A 21,647-nucleotide genomic window follows, 5' to 3' on the forward strand; every position below is an offset into this window, starting at 1 on the left:
GCTTCACCTGCACCACTCTTGCGCTGACATGGATGCTTAGGCAGAGGTATTTGCTCGACACTCGGACATGAGTCGATGCCTGCTCTTCTCGTTCGCAGGTATGCCTTTCTGAGCGATCATCGTGCTCTGCTCATGCTCGTCGCTTGAAGGGTCGGGAGAAGGAATGCTAGGGATCAGGCTCAAGACTGCTGGTGATCGCCTCGTTCGGCATCGGTCAGTCTGCCATATATTGTCATGACACACGAATCTGACGCGTTTCTCGCAGTGGGCGAGAACGTCTGTCAGATAGAAGTCAGGCTCGACGGTCGCTCGCTGTTCTCTACAGGCTGGCAAGTGCAATCTCTGTCATTGTCTACTAGAGCTGATCTTTCTGATGCTCAGGATGTTCATGCTTGGCTTTCGACTTTTGCGCTGGTATCGATGCCGAGCAAGTGCTTCACTGCATGCTCCTCTGAGCGCTTGCTGACTCTGACTGCATACCGGTCGCGCGTCCGGACAGGAATACAGGTAATGCACGCAGAGCATCGCAGGGTATCGCAGAGCATCGCAGGGTATCGCAGAGCATCGCAGGGTATCGCAGAGCATCGCAGGGAATCGCAGGTCCATGTTCGGCTTCCAACATAGCGGACTTCGACATGGCTTGTGTGCGCTTTCTCTACTTTCGCTGGGCTGCTCATTGGCTTGCTTTTTGCTCTGACTCTTGGCTTCTTTGGGTTGATTGCATACAGCGCTGGCCGCTTTTTGCCAAACAGAAACGTGTGAGATGCAGCGCATGGGATCAGAAGAGATGCGTGATGAGCCCACATTGAGCTCGTGAGATCTGCTGGGACATTTCGAGACGCGTTCCTTATTAATTGCGCCGCACGACCTGGTCGCACGGCCCACGGCGGCTAGTTCTAGCAAGATGCGAAGGAGCCAAGTCGCCACTGCGCTCTTTCTCATAGCTGGCTGGCTCGCCAATGACGCATCTGCGAGCATTGGCGATCGCTCTATGGCTTACCAGGCTTGTCGAAACGCCTGCATCGATCAGACATGCTCAGGCAACCCGAGTAATTCTCAGTCACTGAGCTGGACGCTCAGAGCTTTTTGGTGGACATGTGGCGATCAGTGCGCATACGTTTGTATGCATCATCTCACGGATCTGGCACTCAGCGTGGGGCAAGACAGCGCGGTACCGCCTGCCCTCGTTGACTTGCGTCCTGGTCGAATGTCGCAATTCTACGGCAAGTGGCCATTCTACAGGCTTGGCGGGATACAAGAACCACTATCTGTTGTGTTCAGCATAGCCAACGGAGTCGCACATGCGGCTTATCTCCCGCCTATGCGGCGGCTACGCGCCAACAGAGGATTCCCAGCGCCACTCGCGCCGTTGTATGCAGCACTGCCAATGGCGGGCATCAATACTTGGGTGTTCAGCGCCATCTTCCACACGAGGGATTGGCCGTCCACAGAGAAGCTCGACTACTTCTCAGCCGCAGCAGGCGTCATGTTTAGCTTGTTCGTCGCGTCCGTGAGACTGTCAGGCATATACACCGTCTCGACTGCAGATCGAATGCGGAGGCGGTTTCTGGGCACCGTCATGACCATCATCTTGCTCGCACACACGTCATACTTGACCTTTTGGCATTTCGATTACAGCTACAACATGAAATTTGGCATCTGCCTGGGACTGTCGCACAATGCCTTGTGGGTAATTTGGGCGCTGTCATTCCGATCGTACAAGCAACCGAAAGCACGTGCCAGGGAGATACAGCAGATGCGCAAGGTCGCATGGCAAGGTGTCGGTGTTCTGACAGCTTTGACAGCATGCACAGCGCTCGAGTTGCTTGACTTTCAGCCCATCGGACGACTGCTCGATGCGCATGCACTATGGCATCTCAGCACTATACCCATTGTCTGTCTGTGGTATCAGTTCTTGCTCGACGATGCCATGCTCTTGTCAGCGCAGCACGGCGATACCAGAAGGCAGTCTGCTCTTCCTGAGTCGATACCACCCACTTCGTCACGCTGGATCAGGCCCGCCAAACGATCTTGATGCACACAACTCCGGAAGAGACAACAGTACAGCCAGTGTATGCATGATGCTTTCTAATGTGGGATGAGTGATTAATTGTTGTCCCAGCCTGGCAGATAGCCATCCAGTGCGAGGTCTTCAGGCGGCGCCAGATCTTGATGGACTTGCTGCCAATCTCGTGACATGATAGACTGCAACCGATCGAGATAGGCTGACCAGGACAGACTTTCTGGGATGAATGGGCCGTCGAGCGGATGTGCAATAGCTTGCTGGACCGCATCCAGCAAAGCTTGGCGATCACCGGCATTGACAGTGTAGACTGCCGGTGGCTTGAACTGCGCCAAAAGTCGGTGTTGAGGCACGTGAAGATCAGCGCTGACGGGCATGATGAAAGGCGTGCCGAGGCATAGGCCTTCTATAGGCGAAGGAGATTCCGGTGGGTTGTTCGTGCCAATGATCACTCTCGTTTTTGAAAGCTGCTGCATAAAGTCCAATCTGCTCAGCGTGCCCATGTTGGAGAAAGTCGAAGGTATTGGCAGCTCGGCAGGCTCATATTGGATACCAGCGAGCAGCTCGAGACTCGAATGATCGACGACGGCAGCAAAATCCTCCTCTGTCCACGCAGACTTGTCTGGCTGATAGAACTGTCGCTCTTTGCCCAATATCCAAGCTGTTCTCGGTCTCTCTTGTGCTGGAATGTAAGGTATCGGTCTGCAGTCAAGTTCGGCGGAGAATCCGAGATAGGTCGCATTGATCTCAGGATGAGGTATGCCTGAGAGATGCCAAGGCTGCCGCCACAGACGGCCGGGCTCGATGCCGACGAGACCATCCCATTGGAATTGCTTCCATGCGGGTATGCCTTCAGGAAAGCTCGCCGTCTTGCCGCATCGTTCGTGTTCGCGACAAAGCGGCCTGTCGTCAAATTCAGCTCCATAGACCGAGACAGCGGCTCTGAAGTCGAGCTTACATGGATATGTAATCAAACACAACCATCTTGACGTGGTCGGTGAGGAGCGCATGGACGCGGCCGGCGCGATACAGGTCTACCTCGTCCAGAAAGACCAATGGATAGCCGAGCTTTGCCAAGCCCTCCACCATCGACTTCGCCAATACTGTTGATGGGGAACATCAGGTACGAACAGCGGCAGATTCACTGGACTTACTCGCTTCACCGTTGGCAAATTCAGATGGTCGATTAAAGGTATCGTCCCAGACCCAATGGAAGCGATGAGCTACAACCAGGACGACCTGCTTCTGCTTATCCGTGCATGTGCCCAGTGTCTTGCACAATATGAGCGTCGCCAGAGTGTCTCGATGGAAGGCCAGCTTGGGATGCCCCCAGGGTGGCATAGCGATGAGTGCGGTCGCGTTGGCCATCCGTTCAGCGGCTAGAGTGTCTATCGAGCTCACACATGTGGTGCTACTAGTGAGATTGCGCAGACCACCGACGACACTGTCGAGGACGGAGTGGCCGTAAGTGTTGGGGTCGTGACTGCTACTCAAAGCGACGATAGATCCTCCAAGAACAAACAGCAGTCCAACGCCGATCAGAGCCCATACCCGCCGCCGCTTCGTCTTGGGCGATGGCCTGGCTTGTAAAGTCGAGGCTGGCGCTGCTTCGGCTGGCTTCTCGTCGGCGCTGTCCGGTAGATCATCTATACTGTCCTCGCTTGCATTTGACAGTCGCCGTTCGCTGCCAGCTTGCAGCAAGGGGTGTCGTACGTCGGCAATCGAGACATCTGGCTCATCCAATGGCTCTGACATCCTGTCAGGCTCCGCTAGCCTGCCAGCAGCCTGCTAGGCGGAGTGATGCAGTCGGCCTGATTTGGCTGCCTCGCGCCAAAAGTTAGATTGGCTTGTCGATGAGGCGCCGCGCCAGGCACAGCTCCCACAGCTCGTTGCCCCGACCGCCGAGATGAGTCGAGTAGCGGTCATACCCGTGCCGCTAGCGACCTGCTGCAGTGCGTCACAGTCTCTCACGCAGGAGGTCGGCCACTGACGCTAAGTCGCAGCGGTACTGTCATGCTTCGGCGTCGCGATCTTGCTGGTCTTGGGAGCAGCCTTTGATGCCAATGTGCGCACGTAGGCCGCTTCAGCCTACACGGATGGCTAATGGTCGTCATGGCACAGGTCGAAGTCTTGATGGGCCACTCTGAAGACCCGAAAGACGGACACGCGGTCGCTCAGGTGTGTAATGTCCCTCATGTCTACTGCTTGCCGCTCATCGGGGATCGCAGACATGCTACAGCGCAGCCATCGTCTATGCTGTCTTCATAGCGTTATGCGGGTGCCAAGCCTTCACGGGTGTACGGTACAAGAAGCCAGCGGTGAGGCTATAATTCTATGCATGCGCGCGAGTTCCAACATAGCCAGCGTTGGGAAGGAAACGCTGAACGGACCAGCCTGAGCACTTCAGACTTGAGCCGAAAAGACGAGCTGCTCTGCTTGATATTTGGCGTCTTCGACAATGTGCCGCCTTTGCCAATCTGTTTCCATCACCTCGATGACTCGAGCCAATACGCCTGCGTTGGTGAGCATGGGAGGCAGAAAGGGTGAAGTGAGGGGACGAGCTAGCGAGCGCTGCACAGCGCTGATGAGCTGTGTGCGATTCCCGCGAAGGATGTTATAGACATATGGCTCGCCAAACTGAAGCAAGAGTGAATGCTGCGCGGACCAGCCTCGCTGATCCTCGCCCTGCTCGAACTGATACCACGAGGCATTGAAGCGTGGCCGACCAGGATTGATGAAAGATGCGCCCATGCAGAGCGCTTCAAAGGGCGAAGGCGACTCTGTAGGCCCACCGATACCGATCATGACTTTGGACATTGATATTCTCTCGAGAAATTCTGTTCGTGTAGAGACACCCATATTATCGATAGCGCTCGGTAATTCGGTCTTGTCTTCTCTGCCGTCCACTTTGACGCCGCTGATGAGGCTCAGTCCCGTCTCTTTCTTCAGCGCGGCAAAGTCATCCGCCGTCCAGGCCGTCCTGGTCGCATTGAAATATCGCTGAGATTTGCCGAGAACATAAGCCTGATGGCTTCGCTTAGTCTGTGGCACAAAGGGGAGTTGCTTGCAGTCATCTTCAAGCGTGATACCCAAGAATGTAGCCGGTGGAACAGGTATGCCTGACAGGTGCCACGGTCCACGATAAGGCAACTCGTAAGGTGCAAAGCCTCCCATAGCATCCCTAGGCTATGTCAGGCCACGTCTGATCAATTGACACAAGGTCTCACCAGATGAACATCTTCCAGAGCGGCATCCCGCTAGGATTCGTGTCCACATTGTAGAAGCAATCTGCGTCGGCCAGGCAATCTGGCTCGCCCAGATAATCGTAGATGACAAGTTTTACGCTGTCTGGAAACAGTCGATATATTCTGTCCGGTGGCATACGCTCAGCGCGTGTAATCAAAGGCGGGCAGACCTACTTTGCTGTCAATTGCACGGCATCCTTGCGTGATCGCTTGTGTGACTCGTCTATATAAATGAAAGGGTAGCCAAGACTCTTGAGCGCCCACATGAACGACTTTGCGAGGACTATAGAAGAATGTCAGACAAATTGTAGTGAGTGAGTCGGACGACTGACTCGCTTCGCCATTTGCAAAAGCAGACGGTCGCTCAAAGGTCCCGTCTAGCGCCCACCTGAACCTCCCAGCGGCGCAAAGAACTGCTGACCGGTACTTGCGAGGGCACGAGCGCCTCGAGCAATAGAGCACTTGCGCCAAGGCTTCTCTGCGTTCAATCTCCCTGCTCGCGAACCTCAGCAGGCGAGTGGTCTCGACTGCATCAACGCACCATTCGGCTTCTTGTGGTGCCGTGCTCGCGGGTAGCGGAAAGAGTGACTTTGCTACGACCCAATCCTGATGCTCAGGCACGATTGGCGTCGGCCTGACAAGGCCAGTCAAGCCTTCAGTAATTTTCTGAATGCTCGCCAAGCTACGCCCCGAGGCTCCATCATCCTTGCTATGGAACACCAATAACCCCACACTGACGATAGCTAACGCGAACGAGGCGAGCCTTCTGCGTATTGACAGCATTGCGTGGCTGCAGACCGAAGCGGGATTGCCCTCGCGCGCTTGTGCTGCAGAATGCTACGTTCGAGAGACTAGTGATACATCTGAGCCGAACTGAGCCCTGAGTCACCAAACTGAGGCGTTGATATTTGCGCCTGGCTGTCCCAAGCGATCGGTGTTGGCAAATCCCGAAGATCGCCGAACGCCGAGCGCTCGAGATTGGCCAGGAAATCTTGCGAGGCCAAAGTCTTCCGCGCAGCTAGTATTGCTAGCTAGGGTCGGATGGGACACCGCTGCTGTATGCCCTCTGCTTACTTTTATCTACTTGCACGTCTCAATCCAGCCGTCCGAGCGTGAGCTCGAGCAGACGCAGTCGGCGGCTCATATGCTTGTTTGCTGTTGCTTCGTCCGTGGGTTTCCTGAGTGTACGGCTGCCACAAAGGTGACCCAAGCCGACAGGACTGCTCTCTGAGCAGCTATCCATCGAGCGTTGAGTATGAAGACATCGCGCGCTCGTTCGATCGCGTCATTGACGTCGACGTCGACCGGCAGCTGCCTCTTCGTCCGAGCCGACGTATCTGATGGGCCCAGGTCTGCGGCTGCTCAGTGGTCGCTTCATAACACGATTAGCAGAGGATGCGCCCCGAGAGATCGGAAGACTACGCTGCGCTGGCTGCCAGCAGGCTCTGATTCAGCAATCTCGCGATTTCTCTCAGCATCGGAACACAAGGCATCAGGAACTTCTAGAAGCCTTGACATCAGTGCAAAGACGGGACAAATCACTTGCTGCTCGCCGTGTTATTCTCGGAAGACGGTTCTCGCATTTAAGTCGGTCAGGCGACGAGAATGCGCCTGGGGGAGGAGGCCCTTCTGCGCAAGATAGGGACAAAACCGGCTCGGTGCAGCACGAGCAAGCAGGAAGAGCTGCTACTGAGCTCTCGCAGGACGTAGCAACGCCAAAGACGCCCGAGTCGATCGCGCCTAGCTCTTCACAAGTCCCAGATGCAGCGGTAGCTAGTGCAGCCGCCAGAACCTCAGATGCAAAGCCAGAGAGCGTCTCATCGCCGAGCAGCGTAGAGGAAGTGTCTGCCAAGACTCTCAAAGCACAGAGAGATCAGGACATTGCCATTGTCAAGAAACTACTGCCCAACATCTGGCCAAAAGACAGTAGAGGAGCAAAGATGCGCGTCCTCATCGCGCTGTCGCTGCTCGTGGGCGGCAAGGCAAGCTACACAAGCTCTTTCCACACTATTGCTGAGCTCTTCGATGTAGTTGCTGAATGTCCAAGTACCGTTTTATTTCAAAAGCATCGTCGATTCGCTCAATATACCCATAGAATCCTTAGCGCCAGACCAGACGGCCTGGGCAATAGCAGGCACAGCGATCGTCGGATGTATGTTCGATACTTAAGTGTGCTGCCAGTCAATGCTGAATATTGCGCGCAGACGGGCTAGCGAGGATCTTCTCCACCATTTTCAGCGAGCTCCGTAATGCCGTCTTTGCCAACGTGGCACAAGGTGCTATTCGCCGAGTTGCGCGCAATGTCTTTACGCATCTGCTTCACCTCGATGTCGCCTTTCACTTGACGCGTCAGACGGGCGGTCTAACTCGAGCCATTGATCGTGGGACAAAGTGAGTTCTTACGTGATTGCACATGCTGCTACTTATGGCGAATCAAAGAGGCATCTCGTTTCTGCTCACTTCGATGGTCTTCCATGTCGTTCCGACTGCACTCGAGATCTCGCTCGTCTGTGGCATCTTGGTCCGTAAACCAGTTTTGCAGGTTGCATGCTTGACATTTTCCGTCGACAGAGCTACAAGTTCGGTATTGACTTTGCGGCTGTCACCTTTGTGACTATGGCCGGCTATGCTTGGTTCACGCTCAAGACGACGAGCTGGCGGACGAACTTTCGCAAAGAAGCTAACAAGGCAGACAACAAGGCAGCCACAGTCTCCGTCGATTCGCTCATCAACTATGAGGCTGTCAAGGTCAGTATGGCTCCCTCCTCGATGCTTGCACTTATCTTGTCGCCCGCTCTCTACAGTACTTCAACAACGAGAAGCATGAGATCGACAAGTATGACGCTGCCATGAAAGACTACGAGACTGCGTCTGTCAAGATTGCGACATCTCTTGCATTTCTCAATTCGGGACAAGGCGTCATATTCTCAGGGGCGCTGACTCTCATGATGTGGCTCGCTGCCAAGGGTGTCGTCAACGGTACTCTTGATGCGCTCTCGCAAGCAGGCCCGCTGAGATAGATTGGCAGGCAACATGACGGTTGGTGATCTAGTCATGGTCAATCAGCTCGTCTTTCAGCTCAGTCTGCCTCTCAACTTTCTCGGCACGGTCTACCGCGAGCTACGTCAAAGCTTGATCGATATGGAGACACTCTTCAATCTCGAGTCTGTCGGGTTGACCATCAAGGTGCGTTCAGATTCACGCGTCGGGGGTTCCGCTGACATCCTCCGAGCAGGATGTGCCAAATGCAAAGCTGCTTAGACTGGCAGGTGGAGAGATCCGCTTCGAGAATGTCCAATTTGGCTATCGCCCAGATCGAGACATCTTCAAGAATGTATCTTTCACCATACCTGCCGGTAAGAAGGTCGCCATCGTCGGTCCGTCCGGCTGCGGCAAGTCGACTGTCTTCCGTCTGCTGTTTCGCTTGTACGAACCTGGTGCGGGCCGTATCACAATTGATGGACAAGACATTACCAAAGTCACGCTCGAGAGCTTGCGGCGGTCAATTGGCGTAGTGCCACAGGATACGCCACTCTTCCATTCGGATATCATGCACAACATCCGCTATGGCAATTTGGAAGCGACAGATGACGAGGTCAAGGCGGCAGCACGCAAGGCGCACGTTTGGGATACGGTCGAACGATTGCCCGACAAGTGGGCGACTAAGGTGGGCGAAAGAGGATTGATGATCTCTGGCGGCGAGAAGCAGCGGCTTGCAGTAGCGCGTCTGCTGCTCAAGGATCCACCGATCCTATTCTTCGATGAAGCAACTTCCTCACTCGATACCTACTCTGAGAATGAGATTATGCGCAATATCAATGCTTCTCTTCTTGCCGATCGAAGGACCAGCGTCTTTGTGGCGCACCGTCTCAAGACTGTCGTTGATTCAGGCAAGTGAGCTCTTATCCATCGTAAAGGGCCGAGATGATCAAGGCTCTCGACAGATCTGATCATCGTATTGCGCGATGGCGAGGTAGTCGAGCAGGGCAACCACCAAGATCTCATGCAGCAGAATGGCGTTTACCAGGATATGTGGCATTCGCAGCAGTCGATGGACGATGTCCAAACCCCTCCTCTGACACAGCCAAGTGCGCAAGCAAGCACATAGACTGCATAGATGATCGTACAGACTGCGTGAAGTTTTGCGTGAGATTAGAGCTTCGATTTCGACATGACATTTGGCAAGGGCTCATAGCTTCTTTTGAAAAGCTCGTCCATGGGTACATTGCCAGAATGAGATTGCAGGGCAGATACATCGACCATGTCGCGCGTGACATCTGATATGCTTGGTGATCCGAGCAGTCGCATGTTCATGGTCATCTCATCCTTGAGAATCTGGATCGCCTTGACGACGCCATCAGGTCCGTAGGCACTGTACGCATATAGGAAGGGACGACCGATACCGACACCCTTTGCGCCGAGTGCGACTGCCTTGAGTACATCGCTTGCTCGCCTGACACCGCCATCTATGTAGACTTCGAAAGTCGGCTTCACCAGATTGCGCTTGCGAAGCTCTGTCATGACTTCCTCGAGTACTTCGATACCACTCCTTGCAAAGTCGAGCTGACGTCCACCGTGGTTCGACAAGACAACGCCTGCCAAACCTGCCTCTGCTGCCAGCACCGCGTCCTACATGCCATCGGCTCAGCAAATCATCATCTCGCTCGAGAAAGGCTGCATACCTCCCAGGTCTGCACACCTTTGAGCACGAGTGGCATGCGTGTGACTCCCTTGAGCCAAGCGATATCATCCCAGCAAAGACCAGGGTCGATGAAGGAGCTGATAGCTCTCGCTGCGCCCTGAGATTTGTCTACGGTGCCATCTCCCTTTTGGACATTGGAGCCTTCATCCGCAAACTTCATGCGCATGTCCTTCTCACGTCTGCCAAGCTGTGGTGCGTCAACGGTGATGAAGAGGCCCTTGATGCCTCTGTCTTCTGCCCGACGGATGATCTTTTCGGTGATCGCACGATCCTTATTGACATAGAGCTGCATCCACTGTGTCTGACCAGGCTGCGCCTCATCGACGATCTCATCGAAAGAGCAAGATGCAAGTGTTGGTATCTGTGCAAGCCGATCAGTTCTTGTGCGAACAATCGAGTCTGTAATACTCACCATTTGGATGACATCCTGACGCGCAGCAGCGCGAGTCAAGTTGAGCTCCCCATCGGGATGGCCAAGCTTGCCGAGCGCTGTCGCAGTAATGTAGATAGGCAGCGAGCATTTCGTGCCAAGCATCGTCGTCGAGTGGTCGATATTGGTCACATCGCGTAAGATGCGGGGTCTGAACCAGATGCGCTGATAAGCCGAATGATTCTCTCGCATAGTGATCTCATCATCTGCGCCGGATGAGTAGTATGCCCAAGCCTGCGGTGTCATGATGCCTTTTGCAACTGCCTGCAGATGATGCGAGTCCAGTCAGCACCAGTGGCGAATGGACCATATCGCTGACTTCAAAGTCGAACAGGTTAAGCAGCTCGTCGAGCGCTGGCTTCTCTTCGGCCCGCTTCTGTCGCGCGCGGTCCTCTTCGGTCTCTTCTTTGGCTTCTACGACGACCGTTGACATATCCACCTTTCCCAAGTGATGTTCTTTAGGCAACTGCAGAAAGAGTCTATCAGCCATGCCTCGCAGGATCAGCCTGGTAGACGTACAAAGTCATTGATAGCATTTGGCGGATGTATAGGCTCGTAGGCAGCTGTCGCATCCTGTGGCGACGACAGTGAGCGCGCATAAAATCCGGGGCAAGAGGTACACACACCTTGCCGGCATATTTCCGGATGATTGCTGGGCCTGTCGGGATTGCCACGGAATCAGCTGAAGCGTTGTACGCACAAGCGAAGTGACTTGCCGCCTGGATGCTCTGCCAGGAAAGAGCTGACATTGAAGGCCTGCGAAGCGAGTCAGTTACCCCACGATCGCTCAAGGCATCGAGCGCGCATACCTCGCCGTGTACGATGACCCAAAGGTCCTCATCGCTCGTGTGCTTTGCAACCTCTTCGCCTGACAGCATTCTCGTGGAGATCTGACGATCGTAGGGTGCCTGTCAATTTAGGGAGTCCAACCTATTCGCCGCCCGCAAATTTGGGCCTCGGAGAGTTGCGGAATATTATTCTCGACGTCGATCGCGCCAAAACCAAAAGCCAAACGCGGTCACGTCGACGTCGGCTCTGCGAGAGTTGTAAACTAAAGTCTAGCCCACTGCCGAGCGAAATCACGAGGATGCTACGACGATAGCTAGCACTGCTTGCCTGACGCATGCACCAGCATGACGTTCTTGAGCAGCTCTACGCCGCCTGCGAGCCCGACGCGGCTCGACAGCAGTCTGCAAACGCCAGTGCAAACAGCAACACGAGAGCCAACTTTTCTGTCGCCCTTGCAGTCATACGACACGCCATATAGACCTCCGCAAGGCATTGGACTCGGACTAGGAAGCCCAACACGACCTGACAGGCCACCGCTTGCTAAGAAGACATCACGACTGACATTGGCTGCACAATATGATGAGAGCGAGGCAGCTCTTGTGTTTGCTAGTCAGACTGCTCGGCTCAAGAGTACTTCTATAGACGAGACACCGTCCAAAGCGCGCCCGCGCAAATCTTTGCCGTTCGCAGTGCCGCGCTCGAATTGCAAGGTCTCTATCAAAGAGCATGCCGAGAGCAATGCCTACAATCTCCTGGGATTAGTAGCAATGTCGATTGCCATTGTGTTGCTCTACCGACACCAGCATCCACTCGTGAACGCGCCGGGTCACTCGAGTGATACAATGACGCTCGCGCAAGAGCTCTCTCTCGAACGGCCATGGCGCTCCTTAGCGGTTATCTACGAGCATTTACCCAAAGCCTTTAGCTGGTCTGCCTACGTGGGCGCATCGAACGATCCGCTCGCGATTCATCCCATCCTGCCACTGTTGAGAGACAGTCAAGCGCGGTGGACGCGAATGACGCGAGCACAATCGAGATCTTTGGCAGCTGCCACAGCGACCTACCGAGCGCGGTATGGCTTACCACCTCCACCAGGCTTTGCAGCTTGGTATGCGTTCGCCCAATCGCGTCAGCACCGCCTGGTGGACGAGTATGACTCGCTCATGCGCGATCTGAAGCCATTCAGATCTCTGCCACCTTCGGTCTTGCGCGAGAGAATACAAACGCTAGGGCAACTTCGAGGAATAAGCTTAGTGCACGTCAAAGCCGGCAAAATTAGCCTCGAGAGCCGGTCAGGACTCTACGCGCCGGCTCAGGCGATACGAGATATGATGAAGCCATATCAGAAGAACCTACCGGACCTCATTTTCGCTGTCAACGAGAAGACCGAGGGTCGCATATTGCCCCGCGTCTGGGCACCAGAAGAGCGATTGCGACACGATCCTACGCCCGCGCGGAATGCCACAGTGCTCATAAGAGGTACTCATCCGCACGGTAGACACGAGGATAAACGACTGACCACGCGCAGATCCACTGGCTGATGAGATCCATGCCAATGGCTTCAAAAGTGAGTGGAAAGGCGAAGGGAGCGTGTGGTCGACGTTCCAACGAGCATGTCCACCACATTCGAATGCGCGCCGATTGATCAAGGCGCTCAGATCAGACGAATCAGCGCAGACGCATGCCGGAGCAGCACCGAGACGAGCAACAGGTTACCCCTTTGTTGGCCGAGGCCAGCAGAGTACCAATAGCAGTCTACCGCCTGTCAGCAGACGGCGGAATACCGCGCAAGTCGACAGCGCTCGCGCAAGTCAAAGCCTGCCGCAGCCACGGGAGCTTACTTTCAATACTCAGCTAGACTCTCAACTCGATCTTTGTAACAAGCCAACGCTTCACGCGCTCAGTTCTGCTTGGTTCTCAGACACGCGTTCGATATCCCATCTCTATCCGCTCTTCTCGCCTGCCAAGCCGACTGGCTTTGCCGACATCTTGATCCCCGGAATCTACCATTGGAGTCCGCCGAGTGAGTACGAGTATGAGTGGGAGTTCAAGCACGGGCGTTCTTCGGCACCAATGGACGTCGATTGGTCACAGAAAGACGCGAAAATCTTCTGGCGAGGCAAGATTACGCATGGGGCAGATTCACCCATTGGTCATTCCGCTAGTTTTCAAAAGCAGCGTCTTGCGAGCCTGGCGAATGATGACGGAGGCAATCGCATTGGTGGCAAGACGATTGTCCGCGGTCGAAAGTCTTCAGTACCGGCTCATCTGCAATCAATGCGCGCTATAGTCATTTTCAACGCTAGCGATTCTTCGCTTGCATCCGTCTCTGCGCCCTCGTGGCTAATCAACAGCGAGACACTCGATGTTGCAATGGCTTGCGACTTTGCACTCGACCATCACGCTTGCCGCGAGCAGAGACTGCATGGCTTCAAGATTGCGCAACCTGGTCCTCTCAGTGACGCGTGGCAACACAAGTATGTACTCGACCTGGACGAAGTCGGTCACTCGCCACGCTTCCTCGCATTTATGGAGAGCAAGAGCGCAGTCGTCAAGAGTACAATACAGCGCGAGTTCTGGAGTGATTGGGTCGTGCCTTGGCACCATTTCATACCGCTCTCATCTGCATTCGCCGAGCTCTTCAACATCCATAGCTTCTTCACTGGTCTTCCGGACGACATGCACGATAACGATCGCGTTTCACAGCCCACAACACTCTTGGCGCCGTCTCGCCGGCTTGACGCCTCGACACTGAAGCAAAAGCGCGTCACTAGCGATGGCTCGTTCAGCGGCGACGAGGCTCTGCGCACTATCGGCGCACGAGGCTCAGCATGGCGTACGCAACATGCTCGACGAGACGACATGGAGGTGAGTAGCGCAACCACATGCTGCTTCTGATCTGATCTCATTCTCAGGTGTACATGTACCGCTTGCTCATCGAATGGGCAAGACTGCTGGACAGCCCTCTGCCCAATGCAGCTCGCAGATAGACCTTTGTTGTACTCGCACTTGCACGCATTTGCACGACGCGTCACTGCCGGCATTTATTGCTAACACGTGTCGATTGCCATATAGACTGACACGTCATCGTTGTCAGGTAAAATAGCAAAGCGCGATTGCTAGTCAAACTAGCGGCCAGCGACCCCCTATGCCAATCTTTTTCTGTGATCAGTACAATGCAGACGCAGGCAGACCACTTCGCATGACTTTCCATAGCTTGGTCCCCACCCTTTCTGCGACTGACAATGTCGGGTATGCGCAGCATCTTCTTCACATATCACATCTACGACGAAGGGAATCCTGAACCGAGCGAGAGTCATCTTTGCGGGACGCAACAAGATTTTCANAGCTAGNGGCGTCANGGAACGCTCGAGTCGGATCACAGGGCCTCTTTCAGCTCGTAAAACGAGGCAAGTCGCATGCATTGCGGATCTCAATCGATCCGTTGACCTTGAAGCTTCGAGTCGACAGCGCTTGCCGAGTGACTTGGGCATCATGGCACTCTCAGAGACGATCCTTAGCGAGGGTGCCTGTGCACAGACCAGAGGAGCTAAGATGAGGCGTCGAAAATTCCCTCCGCTTGCTCGCAGACCTCCACAGGCCTGGAATACATTTCACATAAGACCGTCTCGTCAGTCGTCCTGCATGGCAGTATTTCACATGCTGCAACGCTTGCGAGAGATGCCGCGAGCAAGAGCGCCATTGTTGTTTCGCAGCANAGCAGTCGAAAAGCGGACGGCTCATTTCGCTTAGCGACTCATTAAGGTGCCGAGCATTGCATTACAGCTCANCAAGTAGCTCGNNAGGAGTGACGGGGCTCAACGGTGCACATCTGCAATTCTCGTCGGCGGCGCGCTGAACTTAGGATTGAGTCTGGCTCTGGCCGGCTTGGCTGCGAGCGCTGCCATTGCTTTGCTCTGCTCGGGCACATGATCACACAGACCAATCTTCGATCCTCGTCTGCACACACACACACACACACACACACACACAAACACACACACACACACACACACACACACACACACACACACACACACACACACACACACACACACACACACACACACACACATACAGCTTGTTGAGACTCTGGATCGACGCAACCTCTGGTCGTATCTTTATCGGCGACGGGATCAGAGCCCATCATATGGAGCTTCGTAGGACCGTAGATTCGCGGCATGAGCTCTGGCTGCATTGCTGATTATTCTTGATCCTCCTGAGCTGCAGTGGTCAGCGCAGCGCCCTCGGACCGAGCGGCTTTGTTCGCTTCGGCATCTCGCAGGTACTGAGCGCCAATCGAAACGCGATTATTGTCGAGCATTTCGTCAAATCCCTCCTTGAGATAGNTCTACTTCTCTGGGTGATCGCGGCGACGCTTCTTCGCTCCGTTCGGGCTTGGATTCGAAGGCTCGGTGAAATCGACTCGCCACAGCGGCGTCACTTGGGCATCTTTGTGAGCGAGCTGGCTATGACAAAGGTCGTCACTCCCTCGACGATGGTGTTGCTATTGCTGGGCAGCAAGCCAGTCTTATTCGCATAGTCGGGCCGCCTGTCGTCGTCGCGTGCTGGCTCAAAGCCAAGCTTGCCACTGCCTCTGACGCTGCCCTTCCCAGCAGCTTTGCCATGTGTGAGGCCTGTAGATATGCCTGAAGTGCCTAACATCAACGAACATTGTACGGCCGCTCCAGCTGTCCTCTGCCAGCAGCGGGGTGCAATACTTCGTCTTCGTCGGCAGCTTCNTTCTGTGCTGGCTGTTTTGTATCGCCGATCTGACCCGTCAATCTAACTGGATTCTTTTCTCACAGCATGCCGATGACAATCCAATCGCCTTCGATGGGCAGATCGAGATAGCCGGCACGGCCGGGCGCTTCACGCGCCATCGAGTAGATCCGCCGTAGGAGGAGTAGAACCAGTCTTGGAGACGCTCCTCGAGCTCTGCGTGGGCGAGTATGCGGTCCCGCAGTCTGGTTCCAGATTCGGGCTCAATCTGCTGGTAGTCTTAATCGCCTGGAATCGTTTGGACGCTGCGTATGAGGTATGGGACACGGCTCGAGATCTGTGAAAACTGTTGATTCGTCATCGCGCAGACGTGTTGATACAGGCGAGCATGACTAAGACGGCAGACGGTCTGTGTGCGTGACACGCCACGTGCTCGCATGAGGCTGCTCGTCTGCCTGAGGTATACGCGGAAGCCTCCTCGCNGCCGATTTGCCAGAAGACGTCGGACGAGGTGCANTGCNTCNGATTTCCTGATGCTGTNAATGAGCATGCGCCTTTATAGATGCAGCCAAGAACGAGGATGCGGCTGGATTGTATCGCGTTGAGCACACTGCAGGAGGAAGAGNAGGGCAAGCGACGCACGCTTGTCACGTCGCTCCGTGAGGTTACGAGGCTTCCGCTCGGCTGCGAGCGCCCGTGCAAGCTTTGAAGACCGGCTCTGGGCTGTCCGCGGCAAGGCAATATCAGTGTGATGAGCTGCTGGCGCCGTCACTGTTCTCGGCGCATAGCTCCAGGCATGCTGAGATGGTGCTTTCTAGTTCTCTGCATTCTGCATGGTTCAGCTTGTCCTGCTGCCAGACTCATCGAAAGCTGCTCACTCGGCGATGCTACGACCAGAAGCTCTNCGTCGGATTCTTCGANGGTCATGCAGCCTGNNNGNATCGTTGCTCGCAACAGNCTCGTCACGAGACACAAGTCACGATCTTCACGAGTCTGATTTNGCTTGCCGGCAGGCTCTTCCAGCAGCAGTCAGCTCGCAATCTGAGGCAGATACGCGTTTTGCGGCTGACAGAGCCAAACACGGACGGGCAGGATATCTGCTTTAGACGATTGTGTTGAGATCAGCCGTTTTCAGTTGATCAGTCAGAGTCAGCGGAGTGTGACACAGCAGTCGGCGAGGCGCTCGGTTCAGGATTCCCTTCGTCGTAGATGTGATATGTGAAGAAGATGCTGCGCATACCCGACATTGTCAGTCGCAGAAAGGGTGGGGACCAAGCTATGGAAAGTCATGCGAAGTGGTCTGCCTGCGTCTGCATTGTACTGATCACAGAAAAAGATTGGCATAGGGGGTCGCTGGCCGCTAGTTTGACTAGCAATCGCGCTTTGCTATTTTACCTGACAACGATGACGTGTCAGTCTATATGGCAATCGACACGTGTCAGCAATAAATGCCGGCAGTGCGTTTCGTCAGCGTGTCTGTCTGATCTGATGGCGGATGATCTGATGCTTCGCCGGCAGGGACGATGATGTATGATGACTCCTTCTGACCGGCATCTGGCGCCTTCGCCATCACCTGATCCACGAACGCCAAGACAGGCGAGCTATGGCAGCTTTGCTTCTCCAGCTTCTGCGACGTTGCGTTCACCCAGATTCATTCGGCGACGGGCAGCGTCGGCACTACAGCTCAAGCGCTCCGGCGACCTGACGCAGCAGCGTACTGACAGTGAGCATGATAGCTTCGTCGACGGAACGCTGCTATGGACTCGCAGAAGCGATGATGCGTCACAGCCGCTATGGTCGCCTGCGTTGACTTCGCCATCTCTCGACAGTCGTCCGCGCTTCTCGCAGGCGTTCACGAGCGAGCCAGGCTCACTGCTACCAGATAGAGATGGTCCGCTCGCTCAGAGCAAGGCTGACGAGCATGTGCATTCGGACTCTGACTCGGATTCACACTCTGATGACGAGCACAAACCGAATTTACGAGCGCGGGCAACGCGGAGGTCAAGACAGCTGGGCCTCGACGCCGGTCAGGCTGTTGATAGCATCTGGACACGATTGAAGCTTGCGGCTTCAGTGCCCAAGCTCAGCGGCATCCAAAAGAATGTGCTCAAATGCGTGGTCGCCTACTTTCTCGCGTCCCTCTTCACATTTATCGACCCATTGGCAGTACTAGCTGCTGCGCCGTTTGATATCGATCGCCTCGATGGCATGCACATGGTTGCGACCATTGCGACCTATTACAACCCTGGCAAGACTGCCGGAGGAATGATTGAGGCCAATCTGTTCATGCTCTGGGCGACACTCTTCTCGCTGATAGTCTGCGTAGGTAGCATGGCTACTGCCGTACTGCTGAACGATGACGATCTCGAGATTTTGTCACACGCACTGGTACTGACATTCTGGCTAGCCGGTTCGATGGGGCTTCTGGCATGGACGCGCGTCAAGGTAGCCAAGCCTACCTTTGGCACTGCATGCAGCATGGTCGTGCTGATCAACACAACCATCATCTGCAAGGAAGGCGCTGTGCACCTAGGCATCTTTCAGACTCGCGTCATTGCTCAAAACTTCTACATGGCCTTTCTTGGCATCGCCATCTCAAACATTGTCTGCTTCTGTTTGTTCCGAGGCAGCAGTGTGGCAAAGCTGCAGGGCGACATCAACAAGACGCTAGACTCTTTCGCAAGGCTGGTAGATATGCTGGTGTCGATCTTTTTGCTTGAAGAGCAGTTGAGATCGAATGACGAATCACTCAAGCGTGCCGTCAATGCGCATCACGACTCGTTCGTTGCTCTTAAAAAGGTGGGAAGATCGACAGTCCTTTCACTTGGTGCTGACTGTGCCGCAGCGTCTGGACGATGCAAAGATGGAATTTCAGGACGCGCGCATTCAACGCACCCATGTTGCATATGATAGCATCGTCGCTTCCATGAATCGTCTCGCTCAACATATTAACGCGCTGCGTACAGCCTGCACCTTGCAGGATGCACATCTAGAGCGTCAAGCAGAAGAGCACGGCGAGAGTGGCGCGGCTGGCTTTGACAGCTTCAGAGAGCATGTAGGACCATCGCTCAAAAATCTCTCGTCTGTAATGCGCAAGACTTTTCGTAGCCTCCGCACATCCTTCCTGCGATCCCGTGCTGCTCTTGCGGAAAAGGCGGCGCTTGTCGACGCCGATGTCGAAGACGGCCTCGGAGCTGATCAAATCAATCAACTCAATCTTGATTTGCAAGCATCATTGCGAGACTTTCAGAGAGATCATGCGCGTGCTCTACGACGACACTATCGTCATCACCCTTCCGAACAGCTGCATCCAGCCCACGAAAACACTTTCGAGCTGTCGATTGCACCTGCATTCGACGTCAGCAGATTGAACGAAGAGATATTTCTGGTCTTCTTCTTCATTTACCAGCTTGAAGAGCTTGTCAAGGAGCTGGAGGCACTCATCAAAATCTTCGCAGATATTCGCATAGAGGAGGAAGACATCGAGCATCGCGAGGCAGCTCGCCGACAACGCTTTGGCGTCTTCTTGCCCCTCGTCAGGCCATTCTTCCGCTTGATTCCCGCTACACGATCTGGCAAGAAGCCATATCCCACAAGGTGGAGGACCCTCTGGGGCCGTTTCGTCACTCTGCTTCCGGTAGGGAAGAATGCGCGATCCAATGGACTCAAGACAGCTGGCGAGCTTCGAGGACAGCGCCACATCGAGGAGCGCGACGTCACTCTTAAAGGGAGAATCAAACGTATCATATGGCAGGTTGGCGTTGCACTACGCCGTCATGACGTACGCTTTGCCATCAAAAGTGGCATCGGCGCTGGCTTGCTGGGCGCACCCGCATTCATCTTCTCGACGCGCGATCTATGGATCAAATATCGCATGGAATGGGCCCTTGTCAGCTATATGGTTGTGGTGGCCACCACCGTAGGACAGGCGAGTCTCTCGCGCGGGGAGTCGTGGTATGCACTGACACGAGGCGCAGACCACTTTCAACGCGTCATGGCGTATCGGTGGTACAATTATCGGCGTGCTCGTTGCAGCCGTTGCATACCTACTGTTCCTACCGTATCCGATCTTGCTCGCCTTCTTTGGCGCCGTCTTCTCAGCACCATGTTTCTATTTCATCGTCGTCAAGCCCACTTACGCCACTTCAGGACGATTCGTTCTGCTCGCATACAATTTGACTTGCCTAGGATCTTACAACACGCTAGACGAGAATCCTAACGTATGGATGGTCGCATTCAGGAGAGCGACGGCCGTCATGATTGGGACGATCTGGGGCTTGATCATTACTGCGGTCATCTGGCCATACGAGGCCCGTCGCGAACTCCGTAAAGATCTCGCTACGCTGCTTCTCAATGCTGCTTTTCTCTACGAGCAGCTCGTGCAGACGTATTCGAAGCCGTCTTCGGTACCGCTGATCCAGGAGCATGCAAACGGATTCGAGGAGCCGACCGAAACCACATCATTACTGACAAAGGCTGGCGCGAGACATCTCAAGGCAATGACGGACGACTTTGCCGAGCTTGAGCTGAAGCTGCAAGTCTCGCTCATCCGTATCGGTGCTCTGCTATCCCAGACAAAGCATGAGCTGCGACTGAAGGGACCCTTCCCGATGAAAGCATACGCACAAATCATTCAGAAAGTGCAGATCTTGCTCGACTCCCTGCATTCGATGCGAATGGTCACACTGCGCGAGGGCTGGTACACGAGTGTGCGACGAGAATTTATCCTGCCGGCCAATGCTGAACAGCGCGAGATGGTTGGCAACATCATCTCGTATCTGTATCTATTGGCAAGCGCAGTCTCCCTAAAGCTGCCTCTGCCAGCCTATCTGCCTCCGGCAGCAGCTGCTCGTCAGCGTATGGTAGACAAGATCAGCACGCTGCCGGTCGTCCGCCGTCGTGCAATACGCGGCTCATCTGTCTACTTGCTCTTCTCGACATATGCACTCATGCATGGCTCCATGATCGATCAGATGCAAGGTATTGGCGAACTTTTGCAGTCGCTCTTTGGCATCATTGCGCACGACTCGGTCGCAGAATTCGACGCCCTCTTTGACACGACTGAGGACGCCAACGGCAATCTAGGTACCGAGTGCAACACCGAACCAGATGCACGAGAGACCAGTGATGGCGAAGAATCATCAGAGGCAGATCTGTAATCGTCATGTTGTCGTTTGATGTTCGCTGCATTGTAAATTACTCAGTGCTTCATTCCTCATAGCGCGTAAAGGTGCATCTTATCATGCGATTGCACATGGAAAGTTACAACTCTGAAAAGCGAAAGAGGACAAACATAAGCGGGCAAGCTTAAACACCGAAGCCGTAGAGAGTTCGGCCTTGTCGCTTGAGTGCGTAGACGACATCGAGCGATGTGACGGTTTTGCGCTTGCTGTGTTCGCAGAATGTAACGGAATCTGCGTGAGACACCCAGTCAGATCACGCTACAAGCCAGGAAGGATCGCGGCTCACCTCTGACGACAGACTCGAGGAAGATCTTGAGGACACCACGGGTCTCCTCATAGATCAGGCCAGAGATACGCTTGACACCACCACGACGGGCGAGACGGCGGATTGCAGGCTTGGTGATACCCTGGATGTTGTCTCGCAAGATCTTGCGGTGACGCTTAGCACCACCCTGGAAAGACAAGATCGTGTAAGCTGCGAAATGAGATGCAGGGCGTGGTCCCTCACCTTGCCGAGACCCTTGCCACCTTTTCCTCTGCCAGACATGTTTGC

At 54.7% G+C, this 21,647-nt stretch overlaps 12 protein-coding genes across 12 annotated transcripts; 5 read left to right on the forward strand and 7 right to left on the reverse strand.

Moving 5' to 3' along the window:
- Positions 1-375: 375 nt before the first annotated feature.
- On the reverse strand, positions 376-755 carry L969DRAFT_86183 (uncharacterized protein). Its single transcript, XM_014714029.1, has one exon. The coding sequence runs from the start codon at positions 635-637 to the stop codon at positions 437-439; it is 201 nt and encodes a 66-aa protein (XP_014569515.1). The 5' UTR covers positions 638-755; the 3' UTR covers positions 376-436.
- A 109-nt stretch (positions 756-864) lies between these two features.
- On the forward strand, positions 865-2,204 carry L969DRAFT_86185 (uncharacterized protein). Its single transcript, XM_014714030.1, has 2 exons — positions 865-2,072; positions 2,123-2,204. The coding sequence occupies exon 1, from the start codon at positions 905-907 to the stop codon at positions 2,033-2,035; it is 1,131 nt and encodes a 376-aa protein (XP_014569516.1). The 5' UTR covers positions 865-904; the 3' UTR covers positions 2,036-2,072; positions 2,123-2,204.
- On the reverse strand, positions 2,107-3,778 carry L969DRAFT_93451 (glycosyltransferase family 18 protein; the record flags this gene model as incomplete). Its single annotated transcript, XM_014714031.1, has 3 exons — positions 2,107-2,926; positions 2,982-3,126; positions 3,178-3,778. The coding sequence occupies 3 exons, from the start codon at positions 3,776-3,778 to the stop codon at positions 2,107-2,109; spliced, it is 1,566 nt and encodes a 521-aa protein (XP_014569517.1).
- Positions 3,779-3,928: 150 nt separating this feature from the next.
- On the reverse strand, positions 3,929-6,532 carry L969DRAFT_22869 (glycosyltransferase family 18 protein). The gene is made up of 6 exons (XM_014713601.1): positions 5,810-6,532; positions 5,601-5,761; positions 5,443-5,551; positions 5,251-5,391; positions 4,252-5,204; positions 3,929-4,201 (listed from the first exon to the last, which is right to left on the reverse strand). The coding sequence occupies exons 1-5, from the start codon at positions 6,049-6,051 to the stop codon at positions 4,427-4,429; spliced, it is 1,431 nt and encodes a 476-aa protein (XP_014569087.1). The 5' UTR covers positions 6,052-6,532; the 3' UTR covers positions 3,929-4,201; positions 4,252-4,426.
- L969DRAFT_16287 (uncharacterized protein) lies at positions 3,930-4,353 on the forward strand (the record flags this gene model as incomplete). Its single annotated transcript, XM_014713564.1, has 4 exons — positions 3,930-3,975; positions 4,027-4,088; positions 4,145-4,201; positions 4,252-4,353. 4 exons carry the CDS (start codon positions 3,930-3,932, stop codon positions 4,351-4,353), a joined length of 267 nt encoding a protein of 88 aa, XP_014569050.1.
- On the forward strand, positions 6,483-9,862 carry L969DRAFT_86188 (uncharacterized protein). The gene is made up of 9 exons (XM_014714032.1): positions 6,483-7,250; positions 7,300-7,420; positions 7,473-7,659; positions 7,708-7,789; positions 7,840-8,016; positions 8,073-8,247; positions 8,297-8,454; positions 8,504-9,158; positions 9,213-9,862. Exons 1-9 carry the CDS (start codon positions 6,609-6,611, stop codon positions 9,374-9,376), a joined length of 2,361 nt encoding a protein of 786 aa, XP_014569518.1. The 5' UTR covers positions 6,483-6,608; the 3' UTR covers positions 9,377-9,862.
- L969DRAFT_86189 (uncharacterized protein) lies at positions 9,240-11,382 on the reverse strand. The gene is made up of 8 exons (XM_014714033.1): positions 11,210-11,382; positions 11,117-11,156; positions 11,027-11,058; positions 10,920-10,973; positions 10,720-10,866; positions 10,383-10,664; positions 9,951-10,331; positions 9,240-9,897 (listed from the first exon to the last, which is right to left on the reverse strand). Exons 1-8 carry the CDS (start codon positions 11,276-11,278, stop codon positions 9,421-9,423), a joined length of 1,482 nt encoding a protein of 493 aa, XP_014569519.1. The 5' UTR covers positions 11,279-11,382; the 3' UTR covers positions 9,240-9,420.
- Positions 11,383-11,421: 39 nt separating this feature from the next.
- Positions 11,422-14,196, forward strand: L969DRAFT_86190 (glycosyltransferase family 90 protein). The gene is made up of 2 exons (XM_014714034.1): positions 11,422-12,668; positions 12,718-14,196. The coding sequence occupies exons 1-2, from the start codon at positions 11,534-11,536 to the stop codon at positions 14,085-14,087; spliced, it is 2,505 nt and encodes an 834-aa protein (XP_014569520.1). The 5' UTR covers positions 11,422-11,533; the 3' UTR covers positions 14,088-14,196.
- Positions 14,197-14,325: 129 nt separating this feature from the next.
- Positions 14,326-14,888, reverse strand: L969DRAFT_86191 (uncharacterized protein). The gene has a single exon (XM_014714035.1). The coding sequence runs from the start codon at positions 14,684-14,686 to the stop codon at positions 14,336-14,338; it is 351 nt and encodes a 116-aa protein (XP_014569521.1). The 5' UTR covers positions 14,687-14,888; the 3' UTR covers positions 14,326-14,335.
- A 741-nt stretch (positions 14,889-15,629) lies between these two features.
- On the reverse strand, positions 15,630-15,854 carry L969DRAFT_45841 (uncharacterized protein; the record flags this gene model as incomplete). The annotated part of the gene is made up of 1 exon (XM_014714036.1): positions 15,630-15,854. One exon carries the CDS (start codon positions 15,852-15,854, stop codon positions 15,630-15,632), a length of 225 nt encoding a protein of 74 aa, XP_014569522.1.
- Positions 15,855-17,376: 1,522 nt separating this feature from the next.
- On the forward strand, positions 17,377-21,252 carry L969DRAFT_364134 (uncharacterized protein). The gene is made up of 3 exons (XM_014714037.1): positions 17,377-18,710; positions 18,757-19,839; positions 19,889-21,252. The coding sequence occupies exons 1-3, from the start codon at positions 17,442-17,444 to the stop codon at positions 21,068-21,070; spliced, it is 3,534 nt and encodes a 1,177-aa protein (XP_014569523.1). The 5' UTR covers positions 17,377-17,441; the 3' UTR covers positions 21,071-21,252.
- On the reverse strand, positions 21,219-21,641 carry L969DRAFT_16293 (uncharacterized protein; the record flags this gene model as incomplete). The annotated part of the gene is made up of 3 exons (XM_014713565.1): positions 21,219-21,325; positions 21,381-21,546; positions 21,603-21,641. The coding sequence occupies 3 exons, from the start codon at positions 21,639-21,641 to the stop codon at positions 21,219-21,221; spliced, it is 312 nt and encodes a 103-aa protein (XP_014569051.1).
- Between the last annotated feature and the right edge of the window lie 6 nt (positions 21,642-21,647).

The sequence above is a fragment of the Mixia osmundae genome (genome assembly GCF_000708205.1).
Source record: "Mixia osmundae IAM 14324 unplaced genomic scaffold scaffold_3, whole genome shotgun sequence".
Lineage (NCBI taxonomy): Eukaryota > Fungi > Basidiomycota > Mixiomycetes > Mixiales > Mixiaceae > Mixia > Mixia osmundae.